General features: G+C 34.5%; 2 protein-coding genes across 4 annotated transcripts; both read right to left on the reverse strand.

The window, feature by feature from the left end:
• Positions 1 to 790: 790 nt before the first annotated feature.
• Positions 791 to 8,692, reverse strand: LOC132279168 (uncharacterized). Of its 3 annotated transcripts, none has more exons than XM_059781102.1 (11): positions 8,154 to 8,684; positions 7,752 to 7,819; positions 7,417 to 7,513; positions 7,187 to 7,315; positions 6,276 to 6,384; positions 6,005 to 6,149; positions 3,087 to 3,129; positions 2,111 to 2,284; positions 1,390 to 1,510; positions 1,140 to 1,193; positions 791 to 982 (listed from the first exon to the last, which is right to left on the reverse strand). In XM_059781102.1, the coding sequence occupies exons 1-9, from the start codon at positions 8,373 to 8,375 to the stop codon at positions 1,403 to 1,405; spliced, it is 1,095 nt and encodes a 364-aa protein (XP_059637085.1). In that variant the 5' UTR covers positions 8,376 to 8,684; the 3' UTR covers positions 791 to 982; positions 1,140 to 1,193; positions 1,390 to 1,402. The 3 variants fall into 3 exon arrangements, with proteins under 3 accessions (XP_059637085.1, XP_059637084.1, XP_059637086.1); XM_059781101.1 differs by having other exon boundaries at positions 1,272 to 1,510; XM_059781103.1 differs by lacking the exons at positions 791 to 982; positions 1,140 to 1,193; positions 1,390 to 1,510 and having other exon boundaries at positions 2,150 to 2,302; positions 8,154 to 8,692.
• Positions 8,693 to 9,185: 493 nt separating this feature from the next.
• On the reverse strand, positions 9,186 to 15,681 carry LOC132279169 (ubiquitin-conjugating enzyme 15). Its single transcript, XM_059781104.1, has 6 exons — positions 15,514 to 15,681; positions 15,298 to 15,401; positions 15,066 to 15,168; positions 14,615 to 14,678; positions 9,706 to 9,794; positions 9,186 to 9,573 (listed from the first exon to the last, which is right to left on the reverse strand). The coding sequence occupies exons 1-6, from the start codon at positions 15,541 to 15,543 to the stop codon at positions 9,478 to 9,480; spliced, it is 486 nt and encodes a 161-aa protein (XP_059637087.1). The 5' UTR covers positions 15,544 to 15,681; the 3' UTR covers positions 9,186 to 9,477.
• Positions 15,682 to 20,290: the final 4,609 nt, after the last annotated feature.

Here is a 20,290-nt window from a genome sequence, read left to right on the forward strand (position 1 = left end):
ATTTAAAAGGAAAATCTTAAAATTAGATGCGTCCGGCAAACCAGGCTCATTTGACTATTTGGATGAATTCGATGCACAATGCGCTAGGAACACCCAATACCTTCTCCGTCGAAATATAAACTAAAGTTGACCTTAAAAATGTAAATATATATATATATACAACTATATAGTTGGAAATTTACTGCTTCTACACAATTACGAGCAAAATCTACCCAATGTGGAACCCAAACAAGATTTACATACATTTATGTTGTTTTACATCTAATATCATTGCTCTCTTGAGATGGATTGTTCGTTAGTAACTAACATTTGTTGTAAAGCATATTATTGTTCTACCACCAGACAAGTTTTTTGTTTATCAAATGTTCAATATTTGAAAAACAGATTATAATTATCAAACAATCTTTTTTCCGTTTACTATTCTCTAAACAAGTCCAATATTTGAACCTTACCAAACAATGTTTCTATTTATTTTTATTTTTCTCTTATTTATTTCTTTTGGAAAGTTGAGCAATGTACATTAGCTTGTAAAACTGTACATTACTCCATGTATACACTTGGGGTTTACAAAATATGGAATGGAAACAAACTAAACTATTTCATCCCGAACGTGTAAGCCCAACCAAATAATATTCATCATAATGAATTCTAGTGGATAATAATGATATATATATATAAATGTTATAGCTTATTAAAAATGCTTAATAATTATATATTTTTTACTAAATTAACAAGATTTGAGCATGAGATGATGAAGTTTATTTGACACATAACACGTGAAAAAAAAAAATAAAGTAATTAGAAAATGATATAATAGAAGTCTAATGCGTTATTTTGTTTATTAATCTGAAAACAGTGAAATTAAAACAATAACAATATATTCTAAAACAAATGTAGTGGGGAAGACGAGGCTGCTGTGACCGCTCTGGATTAGAATGGCATTGTTATAAAAAGTTTGAAATCTCTTCATCCACCGGATAACCTGCCAAAATATAAACTAGATTTAGCTGCAAGTGTCGAATGTTTCAGTGTCACATAAGTGAAATTTCATAAGCGAAAATGTTTCATAAGTGAATCTTTATCCACACAAGTGAAAATGGTTCGGTCATAAGTGACATTTCATTTAGGAGTTTTATAACCTGTAACAAATGAAGCAGCAAGAATTTTCCTCAAACCATGCTATTCCATTGACCCTGAAACATGGTTACATGGATTTAGAGAGAGAACAAAAATAATACTGATAACAAAAAAGGGGATAATAACTTCCGTACCTGTTCAGCAACCCACAAACAGGTCAAGGGTCAGAGCAGAACATGTAAAGATATGAACTATAAAATCGCCAATTCTAACGAAACATCATAAAACCAGTGAGTATACAGAATCATTTACAATATGACGTGCATCAATTTGAATCTTCCTGTGTCTCAACTTGCTTCCCGAATTTCCTAAGTGCAAGTGAATATATTGTTTTCCTTCTCATGGATGTTCCTTCGGCCACCAACTTGACTGCCTACATGCACAGAGTAAGGCCATCATAGTCAACAATTAGAAGGGCCCCAACACTTCATGATCCTTTTAATAGATAGCAGAAAAGATATAATTACAAAAACTGAATACAGTCTAGTGGGAAAAAATTACAAATAATTTCACGAACAAAAATTAAACAGAACAATATAGTTTTTTCTATAGTACGTTTACACAGAATCTAAAATCAAAATCTGAAAGTACATTTCTTGATCAAGACAGGATACGAGCCAAAAAAATGAAATAAGAAACCAAAGATATTGATAAATGTCTCATGCATCGAATGGAACTCCATAAATATCAACAATCAAATTTCTCAAAATCTGATGAATTTCACCAAAGAATATCTTTTGAAGATAAACAAAAATCTAACAGAACAATAAAATTTATAGGCAGCGAGCATAGGTGAGTTTACACATTAACTTGTTTGTTAGTTTATCTAAATGCATGATATAAAAAGTTTAAAGGAGTAAGGGTAGAGCTAGACAGAAAGAGTGTAACTAGTATCAAGCATTTGCAACATATACATGTGTACAAAGACTAAATTTGATTGAAAAAACTCTGTAAACAGAAAAAAATTCATTACCATAGAAAGACTATGCCCGTTGGAGATAAGCTCTCTTAGTTCATTCTCAAGCTGGGACTCGGAAGGAGTTTCAACCACACAATTTGTGTTTCCTTCAATCAGTAATGTAATTTCTCCCTTTGGTTGTTGAGTTGAAAATGCTTCGTTTGCTTCTTCCAGTGTCCCCCGCCAAAACTAATAAGGCATCACCATCTATATTAGTAAAAAAATAATCATTTGAGAACAACCCATAGAGGTATCACCATGCTTCTTTTTTCTTTTCTTTTCTTTTCTTTTTTTTATTTTTTTATTTACCAGGGAAAAAAAAAAGCCACAGAGATACAGATGTGACTAGCAATCTTAATTTCTTTTCATTTGATACGTAAAGCATTCTTAAAAAATTTCATAGTGATAAACTAGTTTATCAGTCTAGTTGCATGTCCTTGAATTTGTACAAAAAGTGTGTACATATTATATATATATATATATATATATATATATATATATCAGCACAATCATATAGCAAATGAAATATAATGCAATACCGTGTAAGAGCAGCAACTGGGAGTGGCCACTGATTTGAGAGTGATAGAGACCTAATTTGGGCTGGAAGGATAGATTGATATAGAGCTAACTTGATATATATATATATACATGTATGTATGTATGTATATATATAGAGAGAGAGAGAGAATCCAGTGGTTGTTGAGTTCTAATGTCCAAAACTAAAACATAACTCGTCATTGTGATCCAAAAAGGAAATAGACAGACAGAAACACACACTAGCAGTGTATTGAAAACTATGAGGACTTTATAAAAGTCTCACGTCATCGACTCTATTTTGGAACACAGCCTTCATAACAATTATAGTGGTATAATAATGTGCCCCACTTTCATTCACTACTGTGTGAGAGATATAGCCAGCACCACAATCAAAATTTATTTAAAAGCAATGAAGTACCACGATTAGAAATGTATCAGCAACATATAAACCTACCTCTTCATGTAGTTTTGTCATCTCCCGAGCTATGACACACCGTCTGCAACACACCCAGATAAAGAACTGTAATCAATTCTTAGTAGCACATCTTATGCTCATAAGAAATGATATAATAATTGAAACTAAAAAATTTGTTGTGCAAATCAAACTAAATATCACTAATTAACAAATTAACTAAAGTAGGTTTAGTTCCCAACCCCACGCCCCACTGCATAAACTGAATTATGATTAAAACTTCATTACATTGAAACCTTATCATGGTTAAGATTATTTCCCGCCAATTTTTTCATGGTACCAAATGATTTCATTCAAGTTGAAAGCCACAAAGAGACAAGGGAAGGTTTAAAGAATTGAAGATCGAATTGTTGAGAAACAACATGGTGGCCTTCAATTAACATGGATGATATGGCCCTAGGTATATCTAAATGGTGAAAAAGGGTTCAGGCCACCCTAATAAGTTATCAAGCTTTGTTGAGTTAATCTATATCAAACTCTCTTAAGTAAACCTTCCTGACCATACCAATAGTTTCCCATATTAACTTCTAGCTGCATCCAGGAAATCAATCCTTGATGATTAAAAGATAACATAAACAAAAGCAATCATGTCTCATGAAAATTGTAAATAAATAAGGTGATCAACTCTCATCCACTATAATAAATGATTTTGTAATATGTTCACAGAGTTTTGCTTTGAGGCTAGATCAAAAATATTCTTACAGCGGAAAACTATTGGAGTTTCTTGCTCTAGCTTTCTCTCTTTCTCTAAAACTCCAAAGAAGCTTGACAATGGGCGGCTCCAAAAACCAAAACTATGGCAGGCAAATAGCTGTTGGTTCCTCAGTGGATCTGAGCTTCTTGTTTGAGACTTTATGACATGCTTCATGTGCCGTAATCCCTTCCTGCCAACAAACAGTTTGGCAAAGGAAGAAAGATACAACACCTGTTCCACCCAAGATGCACCAGCGCAACACCAATCATTACTAGCAGAAGAAAGTTTCCCACAAGTTTGATCATTGCAGCCATGACTGCAAGGTATTGCTTAACAAATCCCGGGTCTGTAAACAAAGCATGTACACCAACAATCTCCAGCCAATTCGGTGGAGGAACATTGCGGAGGAGAGGTTGAAGAAGATAATGGGGAAGACGAGACCTACTGTAACTACTCCGGATCAGAATGCTGTTCTCAGTCCAGCGATTATATGAAAGCTACAAGGAAGAAGAGGCAGGTGAACAAAACGAGCTAGCCTGCCAGATTGCAGCTTCTTCCAAGGCAGAAACATGGATAGGAGATGCCTGCACACCGGAAAAAAGACTGATACACTGATACACTGATACAACTGGGTGCTACTGAATTGCCTTCTTAAGTTTGAACTCGGTAAATCCTGCTGTCCTACTCTTTCATTTCAACATGAAAATGACACCCATGAGCCTACTCATACAAATCCTTCGAGGCTTCGAAAGAAGAAACTGATGACTGGATGGAGGTCCAAAGGAAGAAACCAAGCAATGATTTTTCCCAATTCTCCTGAATACCACCAGAGTGAATAGACAACAAAGCAAGCACATTCCAAGTAAAAGACAGAGGAAATATTATCATGGCTAACTGTACTAGGGACGTGGTCAATTGCAACATAGATGAGATTCTTAACTTGCACTCAACTATTTCGGATAGTAGCTATCACTGCTCCCCTTCCTTCATACTGCCTCGTCATCATCAAAGCATAATTGGAGAATTCCTCCTAGACTTGATATGATGACTCAATGTTGGTTGATTGATGACCTTTTTGTATCGTGTTCTGCTAGAGTTTGCTTCACTGGCCACTCACCATATGAGAGGATTGTTTATTTCCCTAGCTTGTCCACCTCTTAGGAAGTTACTTGACGTGTGTTCCATTTGGGTTTGTTCTCTCTAGTTTCTTTGCCCACTCCAATCAAATTGTGATTGGTTTGCTTTCTAGTGCCTGCAAGCTTTACCTGCAGGCATGCCTGGTCTCTCACTGCATATCCTATTCTTTTCAGATCTACAAAACTTGTCATAACCTACCGAAAAGTTACCAGAAAATCAACGTTCGTGATTTCATTTGGCTTGATTAGATTATGCACAGATGATATGAACATATCCTATAAATGAGCAAAAATGAAGGAAATTCAGCTGACATAAGAAATACCTAGATTCAAGAAAAAAAATTCAAACAAACAATTTTTCAAATCGAGGGGTTTAGAGATACACATAGTTTAAATCTCTTCATTTTAAATACCAAACGCACATTTTATATGAATATATTATAGTCATCCAAGATAGAAGTATCTTGAAACATATGGTAATTTGAATACAATTTTTATGTTTCATGATTGTTAAAGGATTTAAATATTAAAGTTACACGCTCTCTAACAGCTTAGCTTTTGGAGTAGATGGTTGTTTACATGGTCGCAGAGCCAAAGGTAGTTCAAACCTCACCGTCACCCTAATTAAAATTTGAAAAACACTTGTTGGACCAAAAAGGAGGTCACACGTGAGGGGGCGTGTTGAAGGATTTAAAAATTAAAGTTACATGGTTGTTAACAATGATCAATGACAAAGTGTTATAATTTGTATCAAATAATTTTTTTGATTCTTTAGCACTGAAAAATGAATCATATAACAGATGTTGCATAGTAATCTTTTAAAAGATAAAAATCTCCAATGCAAAAATCATAATGAACTTTGGAAGATATAGGCAGCATGACCTGATATTTTTTCTTATAAAACACCTAGTGGATCGAGGATATCATGAACCATCAGATGAATACTTATAAACTGAACTATAGAAAAGCAATGACATTTCTTTAAGAACCCACTCACACTTGTGCATGCAAGCACAGAGACAAACATACATGATAACACGGATAGACAATTGTCTTCAATGAACATTTACCTGGAGTGGCCAAATAGCGAAGAAGCCTCTTCAATAAATTTATGAAGCTTATGAGGAGGAACAAAGAATATTTGTGTTGATGTTTCGTTCGCAGAAATAGTCAGCCTCTCTTTCCTTGATCCTGCATGTGTAGAAAGAAACCCGACTGCAGCCAGCCAATAATAAATATGACCTTAGGTACTACTATTAACCAACTTGTTGGCTCTGTAGTTCGAAAAAAAAAATTGATTGCATTCCACAATACTAATAACAGATTCTATGAGCAACTCACCGAATGTGAACTCATCAGTGGGCAATCCAGAGGCAGAAAGTGCAGCTGCAAAAGCAGACGGACCAGGGACAGGAATAACAGGAATATTCTCATTCACACACAACTTTGCCTGCTCAAGATACCAAGTTAGATTGGTTATGTCCAAATAAAAAATGTGTTAGATCCAACCAAGGTGTGACTCTTGGCAGTTTCTAACCAGAAAATTCAAGAACTAGTAAGCAAATTTTGACATCGTGGAATCCAAAGGAAAGAGGTCGGCCTGGTTATTGTTCTCTTTTATTTAACTTGCAATGTTAAGGTCACAATATCAGTAAATATTGTTTCACAATATAGACAATATTATCGGTCATCTGTTCTGCCGACCACATGGTGAAGCCCATAAATATCACAAAGAATCATCATAGACTAACTTGTATAAGCATTAGAATGGCAATTGTGAATCACTTCAGAGATCCAGTAACTTGAAAGTCTTGGTTTATAAAAAAGCAGCAATGTGCAGTTTCCATTTATATGAGCTTGACTCAGTGTACAAGTTGATAAACCGGCAGAAAAGAACAAATATATATAGAAGTAGCAGCCTTCTAACCTGGCTTTATATTTATAAATTAGTAGCACAACCAAACTGGGTGACATGCAAATACTAATTTTCACCTGACAGGCACATAAATGCAAGCAGAAACCGATACATAGCACAACCCCCTAGCTTCCCAAGCTTCTATAAACTAGGTGATGCAAACTAATATAAGCAAACACAATATTATAAGGAATAGGGTATCATCAGACATAGCCAATGAGAAAGTACATCTCATAGATACAGAAGGTTGATGTGACTACTATACATCTGTTGTTATTCCTGTCATAAATACATTAGAACTCCAACACAGCGAAAGCGGAATGCATAAAATGCTCACCAATTCTGTACCAGGATCGCTGATGCCCGGTGTCCCTGCATCGCTGATCAGTGCAACAATTTCACCTTCTCGCAATCTGCTCAACACTGCATGCTCTCTTTGAGACTCATTGAATTTGTGATAACTCAGCTGAAAACCTAAAGCATTTAATCAGAAACAACAGAAAAGCAAGTGCCTAGGGTGAAAATGGATGTGCAGAAGCTACAACAATCTTCTACAAATAATCTTACAAGAGGAGTTTTAATACTGTAGTACTGAAGTAACTTCCCTGAATGCCTTGTATCTTCTGCAAGTATCACATCAGCTGATCTTAAAACACGCAAAGCTCTGCATTGTTGAATTGGCGAAAGATTTATAGTTTGATGAGCTCAAGCTCAATTTCAAAGTATTGTTGAATTGGCGAAAGATTTATAGTTTGATGAGGTCAAGATCAATTTCAAAGTAAGATGGATATAAAAATAACCACATTGCATTTCATTTACTATGTCATCGAGAATTGAAGCAAAGAAAGAGTACATAAGCACCACATATAAAAATTCAATTATTTGTCATCTTAGATACATACCGTAACGTGATATCTTCAAGATTCCCAATTGGTGTTCCTACTAGATATAAGCCAGGTTTTATAACAGTCTGCAAAATTTAATAGAACATGTTTATTTATCAGTATTCTAAAAATCAAAGTGGCATAGAAGAAAGAAGTTGCATCTCTAGTCTCAAATCAAGCTCTCTATAACTAATTTGATGCGTCTGGGAATTTGTAGGCTAAAGAAAGACTAGTAAATTAGGGTTTTAACTTACTATGCGTAAACCCTAAACCCTAAAAAAAAACTCTGCTTGGTTCTCGGGAAAGATTGAAGAAATTGATTAAACTCTTGGTAATGATTTCGATTTCATTTGTTTCAATTTCTCTTAAGAAAAAAACAAATAGAGGAAAAAACAGATAAATGAGAAGTAAAAAACTTACATGTTTGGAGGGTTCTTGAGAGGGATATAAGTCGATAGATTGTGTGGAGTTGTGAGAGGTAGAAGAGAATCGGAGGGTGAGAGTTGAAGGGTAAAGAAGCGAAGAGAGAGAGGGTAAAGAAGTGAGGGTTGTTGGCGTGCATATGAACTTTGGACGCCATTGAAGAGACGAAGAGAGAGAAGATACTGCCATTGTCATTGAATTGAAGCGGCGTGTCAACATCGCTCTCAGGCTTGAGTCTCACACAGACTGTGTGTGTGAGAAATTGATAACAGTTAACACTACCTTTATTTTATTTTACTTGTTTTCTTATTCTGCTTTTGCTTTGAAGTTTGAACACCTTCGCTGTGACCGAGTGGAATGGATTTTAACTTGAAAGCCGAAAAATAGAAAGAAAGAATTTAAATGAGTTCCGACCGAGCATAGATTTTTTTGGTAAATTATACAAATATCCTCTGAAGTTTAAGTAAATTATACAAAAATTCTCAATTATCAAAAAATGAAATCGATAATATCATAATATTATAATAATATTCTTCTTATAAAATTTAGTTAACAGATCTATTTGAAAAACATGGAAATTAAAAATTAAAGTAATAAAAACTGAATGACATGCCCGTGTCAGTAAAATCCAAAATAATTTATCTTGATCTAATATTTAATTTATTAATAATTAAAATGTCTTTTTTTTTTTTTTTTTCTTTCTCTCAAAATAAAGTAGAAAAATTACTAGATCAACTTATTTAAATTATCCATGACCATCTAAATAACAGGAGGGCTGCTTAAAAAAAATAATGACGAAAATCCATGAAATACTCTCCTCATTCCTGCTCAACCAAAGACAAAGGAGATAAAAAGGCCTTTTCCCCATTCCTCCATTCTTTCCTTCCAAATTTTCATGACCTCTCAAATTTTCATCCATCCTATCAAACTGAATATAAGGCTCCAGTTACGGCAACCTTAGTGCAGCCACATGCAGCTCACTAATGATGCTCTTGTACCAGGTACCGTGAAATTTGGACAGAAATTAAATTACTTAAAAAAACATACATCTTCATATACTCAAAGAAACACACACACACAAATAACTCAAAGCCTATATTGGTTCCATACTATTACTGCTTTACAGGTTATACCCAGCATTGCTGCCTTGCAGCAGCTCTTGGGCAGTTGTTTCATTTCCCAACTAATATATATATAGTAGGGTTTTTGAAATGGAAAATATCATGTTTGTCCCATCTTTTTATGAAAATTTGAGAAAGATACATCCTTTCTAAATCCACATGCATATGAATGAGGTGGTGTTACAGTCCTTGGGTAATCGTTACACTTTATCATCATGGAACCACCATCTTGTCTCCTTGGGAGATCTGCCATTCCTACAGTTCTTCACATAACGGTCGTTATCTGCAGGACGTTGCTGTGCAACAGATAAAAGGTGTGAGAATAATGCTACAGGAAATTGCTGCATAAAGAGATCTTTATCAAGAAAACACACATACATACGCACACACGGATTAAAGCTCTAAAATTTAGAAATTTAAAATCAAACCTTCGCGGTGGAGCTTGATAACATGGAAAGAATGCTGATACAGATAGAACTAACAGTCATGGCTGGGGACCAAGAATCATAGAGAATATCTGCACACGTAAACCATAATATGCCACATAAATCATTGAAGGGCAATAGACCACAAATATCCTGCCTGAAGAAGGAACCAAGAAAATTTTCCCTTCCCAACCAAGAAAAAAATTTGAAATCTTTTTCTTTAATCAATAAAAAAATAAGCACGAGAAAAGGAAACAAATTTACAAGCTTGTGTCTGTAAACTCGTATCAGTTAGGGATAAGAGAGATTAAAGCAGTGTTATCAAGCCTGGCCCAACCGCACAGGTTGGTCCTTTGAACCGTTTAAAGAAGCAGACGGAATCTGCCCACTTTGTGCAAGGAGGTTTTCGGAAACCAGCTCGACCCAGAAAGGTGGTAGGAAGCCTCTTGAACCCACAACCTCAACATGAGATGTCAAAACTAAAGCTAGCATTATTCCCATAACCTCAGTACTGTGCGGTAACTTTATATTTACTTTTTTTTTCCTTCATTTCCAAAATTCCAAGCAACCAAATAGAGGGTGTATTGGTGTAAAATAAATGACCACATAAGAACAACAAATAAACAAATGATGTATCCAAAACCAGAGATAGGCTCATGAAAGACAGGGAATAAGCAAGTTTCTCCTTGTTTTATTTTGATTATATTGAGATCTTTGAAATTATTTCCTTTTTAAAAAGTTATATCTCAAATCTAGTGTTTCTAGCATAACTTAACAATCAGTCAGAATCTCCTCGAAGCAATCCTTGGATAATTTATCAATTGCAATCACTGTACCAGAACTTTTTACAACTTAACATGTCAGAGAAAAGGAGGGGATGGGGGTGCGTGTGCTAACCCGTTCACTGTTACCCTCTTTCTCTCTCTGAGAACTGTGGCAGGAAAATTGGGCCCTCAGATCTTAAACTTTGTCATGCATGAATACACCAAAATTCAAGCCTTCAGGCCCACTGGTGCCAAAGACATTCGCCTTATCGCATCCTCAATAAAACGAGAGATTTAGAACACAATTTACGGCTGAAATTCCTCTTTCCCTATTATTAGTCTTTCTTTGGAAGTTATGGGCTTACTTGGTTTGTAATTCTAAAAACAGTTCTAAAAACTTTAGAAAACAGAAAAAAGTTTTTAAAGAACAATAAAAGATTGTTCTCTGAAAACAGACTTTTTTATAACTGAGTTTTCAGAAAACTGAACCTAACAGAGTTTTTTTGTACAGTTTTCTATTTTCAATTTTCAAAGAAGAGAAAATTGTTCTTAGAGTTACAAACTAAGTAAGGCCTATATTTTTTATGCATGATCACTTATAGTAGTTAAATGTGATTAGGCTTCTAAGCCCAAGACCACATCTTTTACATTAATAATTATCTAGAAGGCATTGAAGTTGGTGGTGATGAATTCAACTGAAGAGTAAAATCTTAGATGACCCAACAAAATTAACCACAAGGTCAAATCCAAGGCTGTAAGAGCCCACTCCACCACATGGTATAATATTGTTCGCTTTGGACCTGAGCTCACACGGTTTTGTTCTTGGGTTTTATCCCAAAAGGCATCATACCATTTGAAGATACCACTAGCACATATATACCATTTCCCCTTTCCACACCCAGGCAATGTGGAATTGTGCACCCGGAGCCTGCAAGTGTCTCGCACCGTCTATGTGCACCCACACACAAGGTCGCCACAATCCACCCCCCTAAGAGGCCTAATGTCCCCATCGGCACACTTTCAACTGGGCAGGCTTTGATACCATTTATAACAACCCACTTCACCACATGGTATGATATTGTCCGCTTTGAGTCCGAGCCTGCACGGTTTTGCTCTTAAGTTTTACTCCAAAAGGCCTCAATTAAGGCACGCTTGCAATAACTAATTACTCACTAACATGATGGCCATCACACACACACACATATATATGTATACGTATATATATATCAAATCCAAATCCATTTCAACATTAAAGTGTAATGAAAACTACACTTAAGCATGTGAAGTACATTGAATCAAATATATACACATGGGTTCATTATATCTATCAAAATATAGCATGCTTTATACACCCACATACTCGAGAAAACCCATAGAAAGTGTAAATTAAGGATCTAGCAACCCCCTACCTCAAAATGGTGTAAGCCCATTTGTCCCACCGAAATGAAAATCACCCAAATGGAAATCCGATACCATGGTTGAGTAGAGCACGATGAGCCTAGCAAACTTTCCATCTTCACCTTCATCGGCTTCAGACTCTAAATGGCTCAAATGAGGAGAGAGCAAGTGGATCTCAAGCCACTTTGAGAGAGAGAGAACGAAGGGAATAAACCCAAAAACTCAAAAACGAACCCGACCTGGGCCCACACACCCGTCATCCCGGGCCCACTTGCCCGACTAAGACAAGCAAACTCGTTGAAGCAAAACCATGAATCTGGAAACTCCCAGAACGAAGGGAATAAACCCGAAAACTCAAAACGAAATTCCCCATGTGGCATTTTAACACCTAAAAGCACGTAGAAAAGGGGAAGGAAAAAAAAAAAAATAGAAAACCAATCTCTACAAGGGCCCACACACAGTAAATTAATGCCATAAAGGAGGAACCATCTTTAAACTACCTTATAATATGAGTTCAGCATCTACTTTGCTTCCAATAAGCATGAAACTTCTATCAGCTGAATATCATACCCATGTCAATATCCATATAGAAGTTCTGGAAGGAAGTTGTTGTGGACTAAAGATTACATTTTCCCTTCAGATCTTCCTTCAAAGTAAAGATGACAAGGAACCTGATCCTTGAGAACTTTGAGACAGAATTGGTGGGTAGAACAAACATCAACTTCTTCGCCAAAGAATGGAAGACTATATCCAATTGAAAGAACACATATAAGCCTCTTGTATTCTGACCTCAATCCCCCAATTCAACCTCTAAATGCAAGAAGATTAAGAAAATAATCAGAATGTCCTCCTAAAATATCATCATTTTCTTAGTAATGACTTCATATCACTTTAAAGTGGAAGTTGGCATGTGGATTGAAAGAATAGAAACACTAGAAATCCATCCATTGTCGGTGATAAATTAAGCTTTATTAGAAAAATGACCTCAAAATTTTGGGTTCACAGGGAGGGTTTAAACATGTTATGCGAGGAGAAGATGGCTTATGTTATAAAGGAATTGAAGTGTTGGGATATATAAAGGGGCAGGGTATACAAAACCATTAAATAAATGTCATAGTCAATCAAACAAACCAAAACAATATGTAATGACCAAAGAAAACAAAACAAAGTGTTCCAATGTTCCTAGCGAAGATTCAATATATAGCATGCTGCACTGTTGAAATGAATTCAGTGCAACAAATTAAAAAAATGAGGTACAGATGCTGAAATTAGCAGCTCGAACAAACATCGGAAAATTTAATGGTTACCAAAAATAAATAAATAATAAAATTAAATACATCCTTTAAAAAATAACTAATTGAATTTCTTGCATTTCTAGAATGATCACCAATCCTTGGATTTCTGACAAATTTTCAATCGGACGATATCTACTATAAAGCATATTGTACATCTGATTTGCTGTTATGTTTGCAATTCCAAGTATTAAGATTGGTATTGTTTTCATCATCTGTAACAAATGTAATTTTGCACGAAACAGGTTTCCTCTCATACAGATGAACTAATAAATTTTTTTTTTTCCATCCTTCTAAACAAAATTTAGAAAAAGTTTAAACCCAAACAGCCTATCATATTAAAGAGAGGAGGTCACATGGCCAATATCTTTAAATCTACAACTAGCAAGACTTCACCTTCTAAATAAGCATTGTTGATGTTACTGAGTAACGGATAGATAATAATTATATTACTTTTACGCCCTGGTAAAAGTAAAAAATGAGGTACGGATGCTGAAATTAGCAGCTCGAACAAACATCGGAAAATTTAATGGTTACCAAAATTAAATAAATAATAAAATAAAATACATCCTTTAAAAAATAACTAATTGAATTTCTTGCATTTCTAGAATGATCACCAATCCTTGGATTTCTGACAAATTATCAATCGGACGATATCTACTATAAAGCATATTGTACATCTGATTTACTGTTATGTTTGCAATTCCAAGTATTAAGATTGGTATTGTTTTCATCATCTGTAACAAATGTAATTTTGCATGAAACAGGTTTCCTCTCATACAGATGAACTAATAAATTTTTTTTTTTCCATCCTTTTAAACAAAATTTAGAAAAAGTTTAGACCCAAACAGCCTATCATATTAAAGAGAGGAGCATTCACATGGCCAATATCTTAAAATCTACTACTAGCAAGACTTCACCTTCTAAATAAGCATTGTTAATGTTACTGACTAACGGATAGATTATAATTATATTACTTTTACGCCCTGGTGAGTGGATAGGCGTAAAGGGCACAGTTGATTGCACCTTGTACCAAATCATGGCATGACACTGCAAGCCTAATGAAGGAGCGAGAAAGTAAGGATGTCAACACTATGGCTTGGCTTGACAGCATGGTTGCATCATGCCCTAAGGCACGGCAGCAAGCCAAGGTCATGGGATGTATGACATGCCATGGGCATTTTATTGTTACAGATAAAATGCTAGGGATGGTAGGTTTAAGCTTTCCAAAGCCAGCAGGGTGCAGCTAATTGGGATTGTATTCTATTTTTACAAGTAAAATCGTAAATAAATGGTTATTTTATTCTAAGGAGATAATTAATCAAAAGAGAAGTCAGTAATTCAAAAAAATTCATGATTTTCTAGAAACAAAGGCACAACGATTTACCCATGCTGGAACACTATATGCATGCGAGTCTATTTATCAAGAGGCATGATTCACAAGGTTATGAGACAAACCTAAACAGATATGGCCATTGCTATAAATATGAGCGTGAAGTGGAGCCGGAGAGAGAAAAACCACCTGTCCAAAACCAAAACAAGAGTAACCAAAATTAAGACCCAACCAATGGGGATGGATTCCAAACAAAATACTTCATTAACACTCTATTTAAGTTGCCAAGCCAACATCAGTACAGAAGAGGAACTAAACTTTGAATCATAAATTCTTTCCTATCAGTAACTATAACAAAAAATAAATAAATAATTCCACCCAAAAATATTTACTACCATATGCCTTAGTGAAGATGAAATTGGTATTTTTTTTTTTTCCAGCCTTTTCAACCATATCACAGGACACAATATTTTTTAAATATCTTATTTTCTTTTCTTCCTGGATTCTTCTATTTTTTCTTTCAACCAAACATAGGGCAATAATTTTACAACGTCGGATCAGATGTATTCAATTCACCTGTGGGGCTTCCATAGGGTAATGCTCGGGAAAATCAACTTGAAGCTGGTAAGTTTCATTGGCGTACAAAGTCCCCGGTGCGCCGTTGACTTCAATTACCCATCTATAAGCCAAAAACCAAACAATTCAAACCCCAGCTACAACGTAACATGTCCCAATTCGAAAAAAAAAAAAAAAAACCTAGAAATGACAATCAATTCATTCAATCGAAGAAAGAGATGAAAGTGAGAACCTTTGAAGATTATCAGTGACTTTGTGTTTGAATCCAGCAGGTGGATTAACCTGCCATTCCACAAGCTCTTTCTGGAGCCGATTGCATGCGATCTTGCTCAAAGCCTACAAATGATTGAATTCAATGAACGAAGAAGATTAGAAGCTTTACAATTATAGCCAAATTAGGGCCAAATACATATAATTATATACATATATATATGTATGCATGTATAACCTTGCGAGAATGGGCGGAGGTGCTGGTCATGGCTGCTTCAACGATGCAGAGTAGAGCGAGAAAGAGAGAGAGGAGAGAATGTTGGCTTCTAGAGGGCACCGTTTGGTTAGTCAGGACTTTGTGTGAGAACCATTGGACTTTTACTGTGGATATTTAATATTCGATTTGGAGCAAGTCTTTAGTGCACTGCAAACCGGTAAGTTTAGTCTAAACCAGGTTCAAAGCTTTTTGATCCGCGTGATCACGGATGTATTATGCTACGTGGCAAACTTTCTTGGTTGTTTACGTGAGAACCGCTCAGTAGGGTGGCACACAGTGGATTTGGGTCAAATAAAAATCGAACCGATTGTAACAATATTTAAAAAATTAAAATCCAAATTACTGAGACTTGAAACTGAATTGTAAACAAGTGGTTGATTTTGGTTCTGAAACATAATTTTGTTTTTTTTTTTTTTGGGTGAAGTACGGGAGAAATTATTGCATGGACCAAGTCCATACACCTCACTTGTTGAGTTGGTGAACTACACCAATTAATTCTAGCCACATGTAATAAAAAATTATTTTTATATTAAATTGGCCACATCAGCTTTGCAACATCTCTCTACTCTTTCAACCTTCCCATTTGGCTCCATCTATCTCTGTTCTCCTTCTCAACTCTGAACTTGCCCTCTCTCTCTGTGCAACTACAAACTACAAAAGCTACAAGAATCAGAAGTTCAAAACCCATATATTTCACTCTCCCTCTCATACATCTCAGTCGGAGAACAAGATTTGGGACTCTCTTCGATTCGTACACCTACTCTTCTTATGTTCATCTTTGTAATCATTTTATTCCAGTATTATAATGATTTTTGAATATTCATCAATCTTTTTTTTCTTTACCTAGAGCGACTATGTCTCACCAGATCTAATTGTCATTGCAAATCAATATTCTTGTCCCATTTTTTTGCTACCGTTGAAGAATTTGATCTAATTTTCGTTCTTGGATATTGGGATTGTGGGTTTTTGTGCCTTTATTCAGCTTTATCTACTATATTCTTATCCGGGTTTCTTTCAACTTGATATAAAAACTGATTGAAAATCCCAATTTCTTTCTGTTATTTTTGGTGTTTGATTTGGGGAGTCTGTCTGAAATATGGTTACAGTGAATGTTGGGATGCTCCATTATGTGTTGGATCATGTAGATGGTGCATTTGTTCACAGAACAAAGCCCTTATCTTCTTCTTCTGCTTCTCCTTTTCCTTTTTCTTCTTTATCTTTGTTGACCTTGCCCTCTCTCTCTCTCTGTAACTACAAACTACGAAAGCTACAAGAATCAGAAGTTCAAAACCCACATATTTCACTCTCCCTCTCTCTGCAACTGCAAACTACAAAATCTACAAGAATCAGAAGTTCAAAACCCAATAGTCTCTTTCCTCTTTCTCTCTAAAACGATGGTGAGTTACAAGGGTCTGATTCCCCGGTTGTGGCCACGAACCAAAGTACGAGTCCACCAAGGACATCCATTGCCGGACGATGCTGAAGAAGAAGCACGTGGCCGCGAGTGAGGTATACTCACAGGAGCATGTGGGTGCGTATCGCTCCCGCGATTCTTAAGTTAGCAGTTGCAGAGAGAGAGAGAGAGGGGGGCAACCTTGAGAGTTGAGAGACAACGGCTGAAGATTGCGAACGGCGAACCCGAACTGGAATAGCGGGCGATGGAAACTGAAAGATATGGGTTTTGATTTTTTGAACAATGATATGCCCATATGGGTTTTGAACTTCTGATTCTTGCAGACGGATAGATAAACTGAAATATATGGGTTTTGAACTTCTGATTCTTGTAGCTTTTGTATTTTGTAGTTGGAGAGAGAGAGAGAGAGGGGGGGGGGGGGGGGGGGAATTCGGAGTTGAGAAGGAGAATAGAGATAGATAGAGCCGATTGAGAAGGCTGAAAGAGGAGACAGATGTTGCAAAGCTGATGTGACAAATTGAAGATAAAAATAATTTTTTATTACATGTGTCTAGAATTAATTGGTGTAGTCCACCAACTCAGCAAGTGAGGCGTATGGACTTGGTCCATACAATAATTTCTCGAAGTACGAACACTCCCTGAAGTTTGGCAAAATGACACTAAAAGAAAATTTATCTGTTTTTTGAACATAGACCCCTGAAGGTTCAAAAATGAATGAAGACACCCCTTTACATGAAAAATTGACCAAATTACCCTTTAACCATTTAGGAGACTTTTTTAACTTTACAATTTAATAAATTAGACCAATATACCCTCATGAATAATTTATGCATAAAAAAAGTAAAAAAAAAAAAAAAAAAACTTAGTAGGGTGGCACACGGTGGATTTGGGTCAAATAAAAATCGAACCGATTGTAACAATTTTTAAAAAATTAAAATCCAAATTGCTGAGACTTGAAATTGAATTGTAAACAAGTGGTTGATTTTGGTTCTGAATCATAATTTTTTTTTTTTGGGTGAAATACAAACACTCCCTGAGGTTTGGCAAAAGGACACTAAGAGAAAACTTATCTGTTTTTTGGACATAGACACCCCTGAAGGTTCAAAAATGAACAAAGACACCCCTTTACATGAAAAATTGACCAAATTATTATAATTTAATAAATTGGACCAATCTACTCTCATGAATAATTTATGCATAAAAAAAGTTAAAAAAAAAAACTTTATATTGTTCACTTTTTTTTCTTTTTTTTTTTTTTTCTTTTTTTTTTTTTGCTATTTACTTTATAAATGTCCCAACTTCTTAAAAATGTAGACGTCTAAAATGATTTTTTGATTCAATACATATATTTTAAATAAATTATATTTTGTTATTACTTATTTTCTTTTTCTTTTTTATTTTTAAATTAAGAAGCTTAATTCTTTCATCTAAAAAAATTAAATCAATCTATTTTCCTTAAAAATAAAAAATATAGTACCAGTATAACTTTATGCATCTTAAATTATATATCTAATATTATGCATTTCCCAATATAAAAGAAAATAGGTACTAGTATAACTTTATGCACCTTAACTTTATGCATGCCTTTTTTTTTTTTTTTTTTCCCCTTTGTTTTATTATTTTTTTTCCCTTTGTTTTATTATTATGTTTTTTTTTCCCTTTCATGTTGGAAAATGCATAATATTTGATATATAATTTAAGATGCATAAAGTTATACTGGTACCATATTTTTTATTTTTAAGGAAAAGATATTGGTTTAATTTTTAAGATGAAAGAATTAAGCATCTTAATTTAAAAATAAAAAATAAAAAGAAAAGAAGTAATAACAAAATATAATTTATTTGAAATATATGTATTGGATCAAAAAATCATTTTAGATGTCTACATTTTTAAGAAGTTGGAACATTTATAAAGTAAATAACAAAAAAAAAAAAAAAGTGAACAATATATATATATATATATATATATATATATTTTGTTACTTTTTTTATGCATAAATTGTTCATGAGGGTAGATTAGTCCAATTTATTAAATTATAAAGTTAAAAAAATTTCCTAAATGGTTAAAGGGTAATTTGGTCAATTTTTCATGTAAAGGGGTGTCTTTGTCCTTTTTTGAACCTTCAGGGGGTGTCTTTATCTGAAAAATAGGTAAATTTCATTTGAGCGTACTTTTGCCAAACCTCAAGGAGTGTGGTTGTACTTTACCCTTTTTTTTTTAATCTTTAAAAAAAAAATCTCAATAACACACTACCAATCACATGAATTTGAATTATCAAAACAAATACAAATTTATTCAATAAATAGATAATAATAAACCTCCCAACCAATAGAGCATGTGAGCTATTATCCTATTTTGTAAAATAAATATGAAATTTAGAAGTAAAAATTCATTTGACAATAGAATTATCTTGGTGTGCAGGCATGACCTAATGCAATGGTAGTTGATGCAATTGCCCCCACCAATATATACTAAGTAATTTTTTCTTTTTATTTTATAGAACAATTTACCTTGACATGAATAAGAAAATGCAGAATTGATCAAGCTAAAGTCAAAATATAAATATATAAAATAAAAAAAAATAAAAATTGAAATTGAAATAAAAGGAGCTCGACAAATTTCTAACAAAATAGGAGTACGTAATAAGTTAATAACATACTTGCATGTAGAAATTCATATTCTGGTGTTGAAACTATTAACATCACATGAATCTGCTATTAAAAACGTTAGACAAATAATATATTCCTTCGCCAAGAGCCTAGAATCCATGATCCAAAAATAGTGAAGAAAATCTATCGTTCCTACTCAACCAAACAGCAAGGACATAAAAAGGCCTTTCCTTTTTCCTTTTCCCCATTCCTCTCCTTACATCCTTTCCTCCCAAAATTTTATGACCTCTCAAAATTTCATCCATAGCAACCTTGATGCATACACATGCAGCTCACTAATGATACTTTCGTACTAGTACCATGAAATTTGGACAAAAATTAAATTACTTCAAAATACCTATTCATATACCCATTTATAGAGAAAAGGAAAACAGAAAACACACACACACACACACAATGATGAAAAGAAGGCTAACACAAATAACAGAAGCATATGTTGGTTCAATACTATTACTGCTTTACAAGTTACACCCAGCATTGCTGCCATGCAGCAACTATTGGGAAGTTCTTTCATGCCCAACTATATATATAGTAATGTATTTGAAATGGAAAATTTAATATTTGTCCCATCTTTTTACGAAAAGTTAAGAAAGATACATCCTCATATAATCCACACGCATATGAATGAGGTGGTGTTACAGTCCTCAAGAAATTA

Source organism: Cornus florida, unplaced genomic scaffold (assembly GCF_030987335.1).
Source record: "Cornus florida cultivar Cherokee Brave unplaced genomic scaffold, ASM3098733v1 CherokeeBrave_3.0.0_Hap2_Chr10, whole genome shotgun sequence".
NCBI classification, from domain to species: domain Eukaryota; kingdom Viridiplantae; phylum Streptophyta; class Magnoliopsida; order Cornales; family Cornaceae; genus Cornus; species Cornus florida.

Coding starts and splice junctions, on each gene's coding strand:
- LOC132279168 (XM_059781102.1), bottom strand. CDS start 8,375: ATGTTGACACGCCGCTTCAATTCAATGACAATGGCAGTATCTTCTCTC. Junction 3,130..6,004: donor TCGCTATTTGGCCACTCCAG/GTAAATGTTCAT, acceptor GGTGTGTTGCAG/ACGGTGTGTCATAGCTCGGG. Junction 2,285..3,086: donor TGACAAAACTACATGAAGAG/GTAGGTTTATAT, acceptor ATGCCTTATTAG/TTTTGGCGGGGGACACTGGA.
- LOC132279169 (XM_059781104.1), bottom strand. CDS start 15,543: ATGACCAGCACCTCCGCCCATTCTCGCAAG. Junction 15,402..15,513: donor CCTCCGCCCATTCTCGCAAG/GTTATACATGCA, acceptor AATCATTTGTAG/GCTTTGAGCAAGATCGCATG. Junction 9,795..14,614: donor CAATGGCCATATCTGTTTAG/GTTTGTCTCATA, acceptor TTACGTGTGCAG/ATATTCTCTATGATTCTTGG.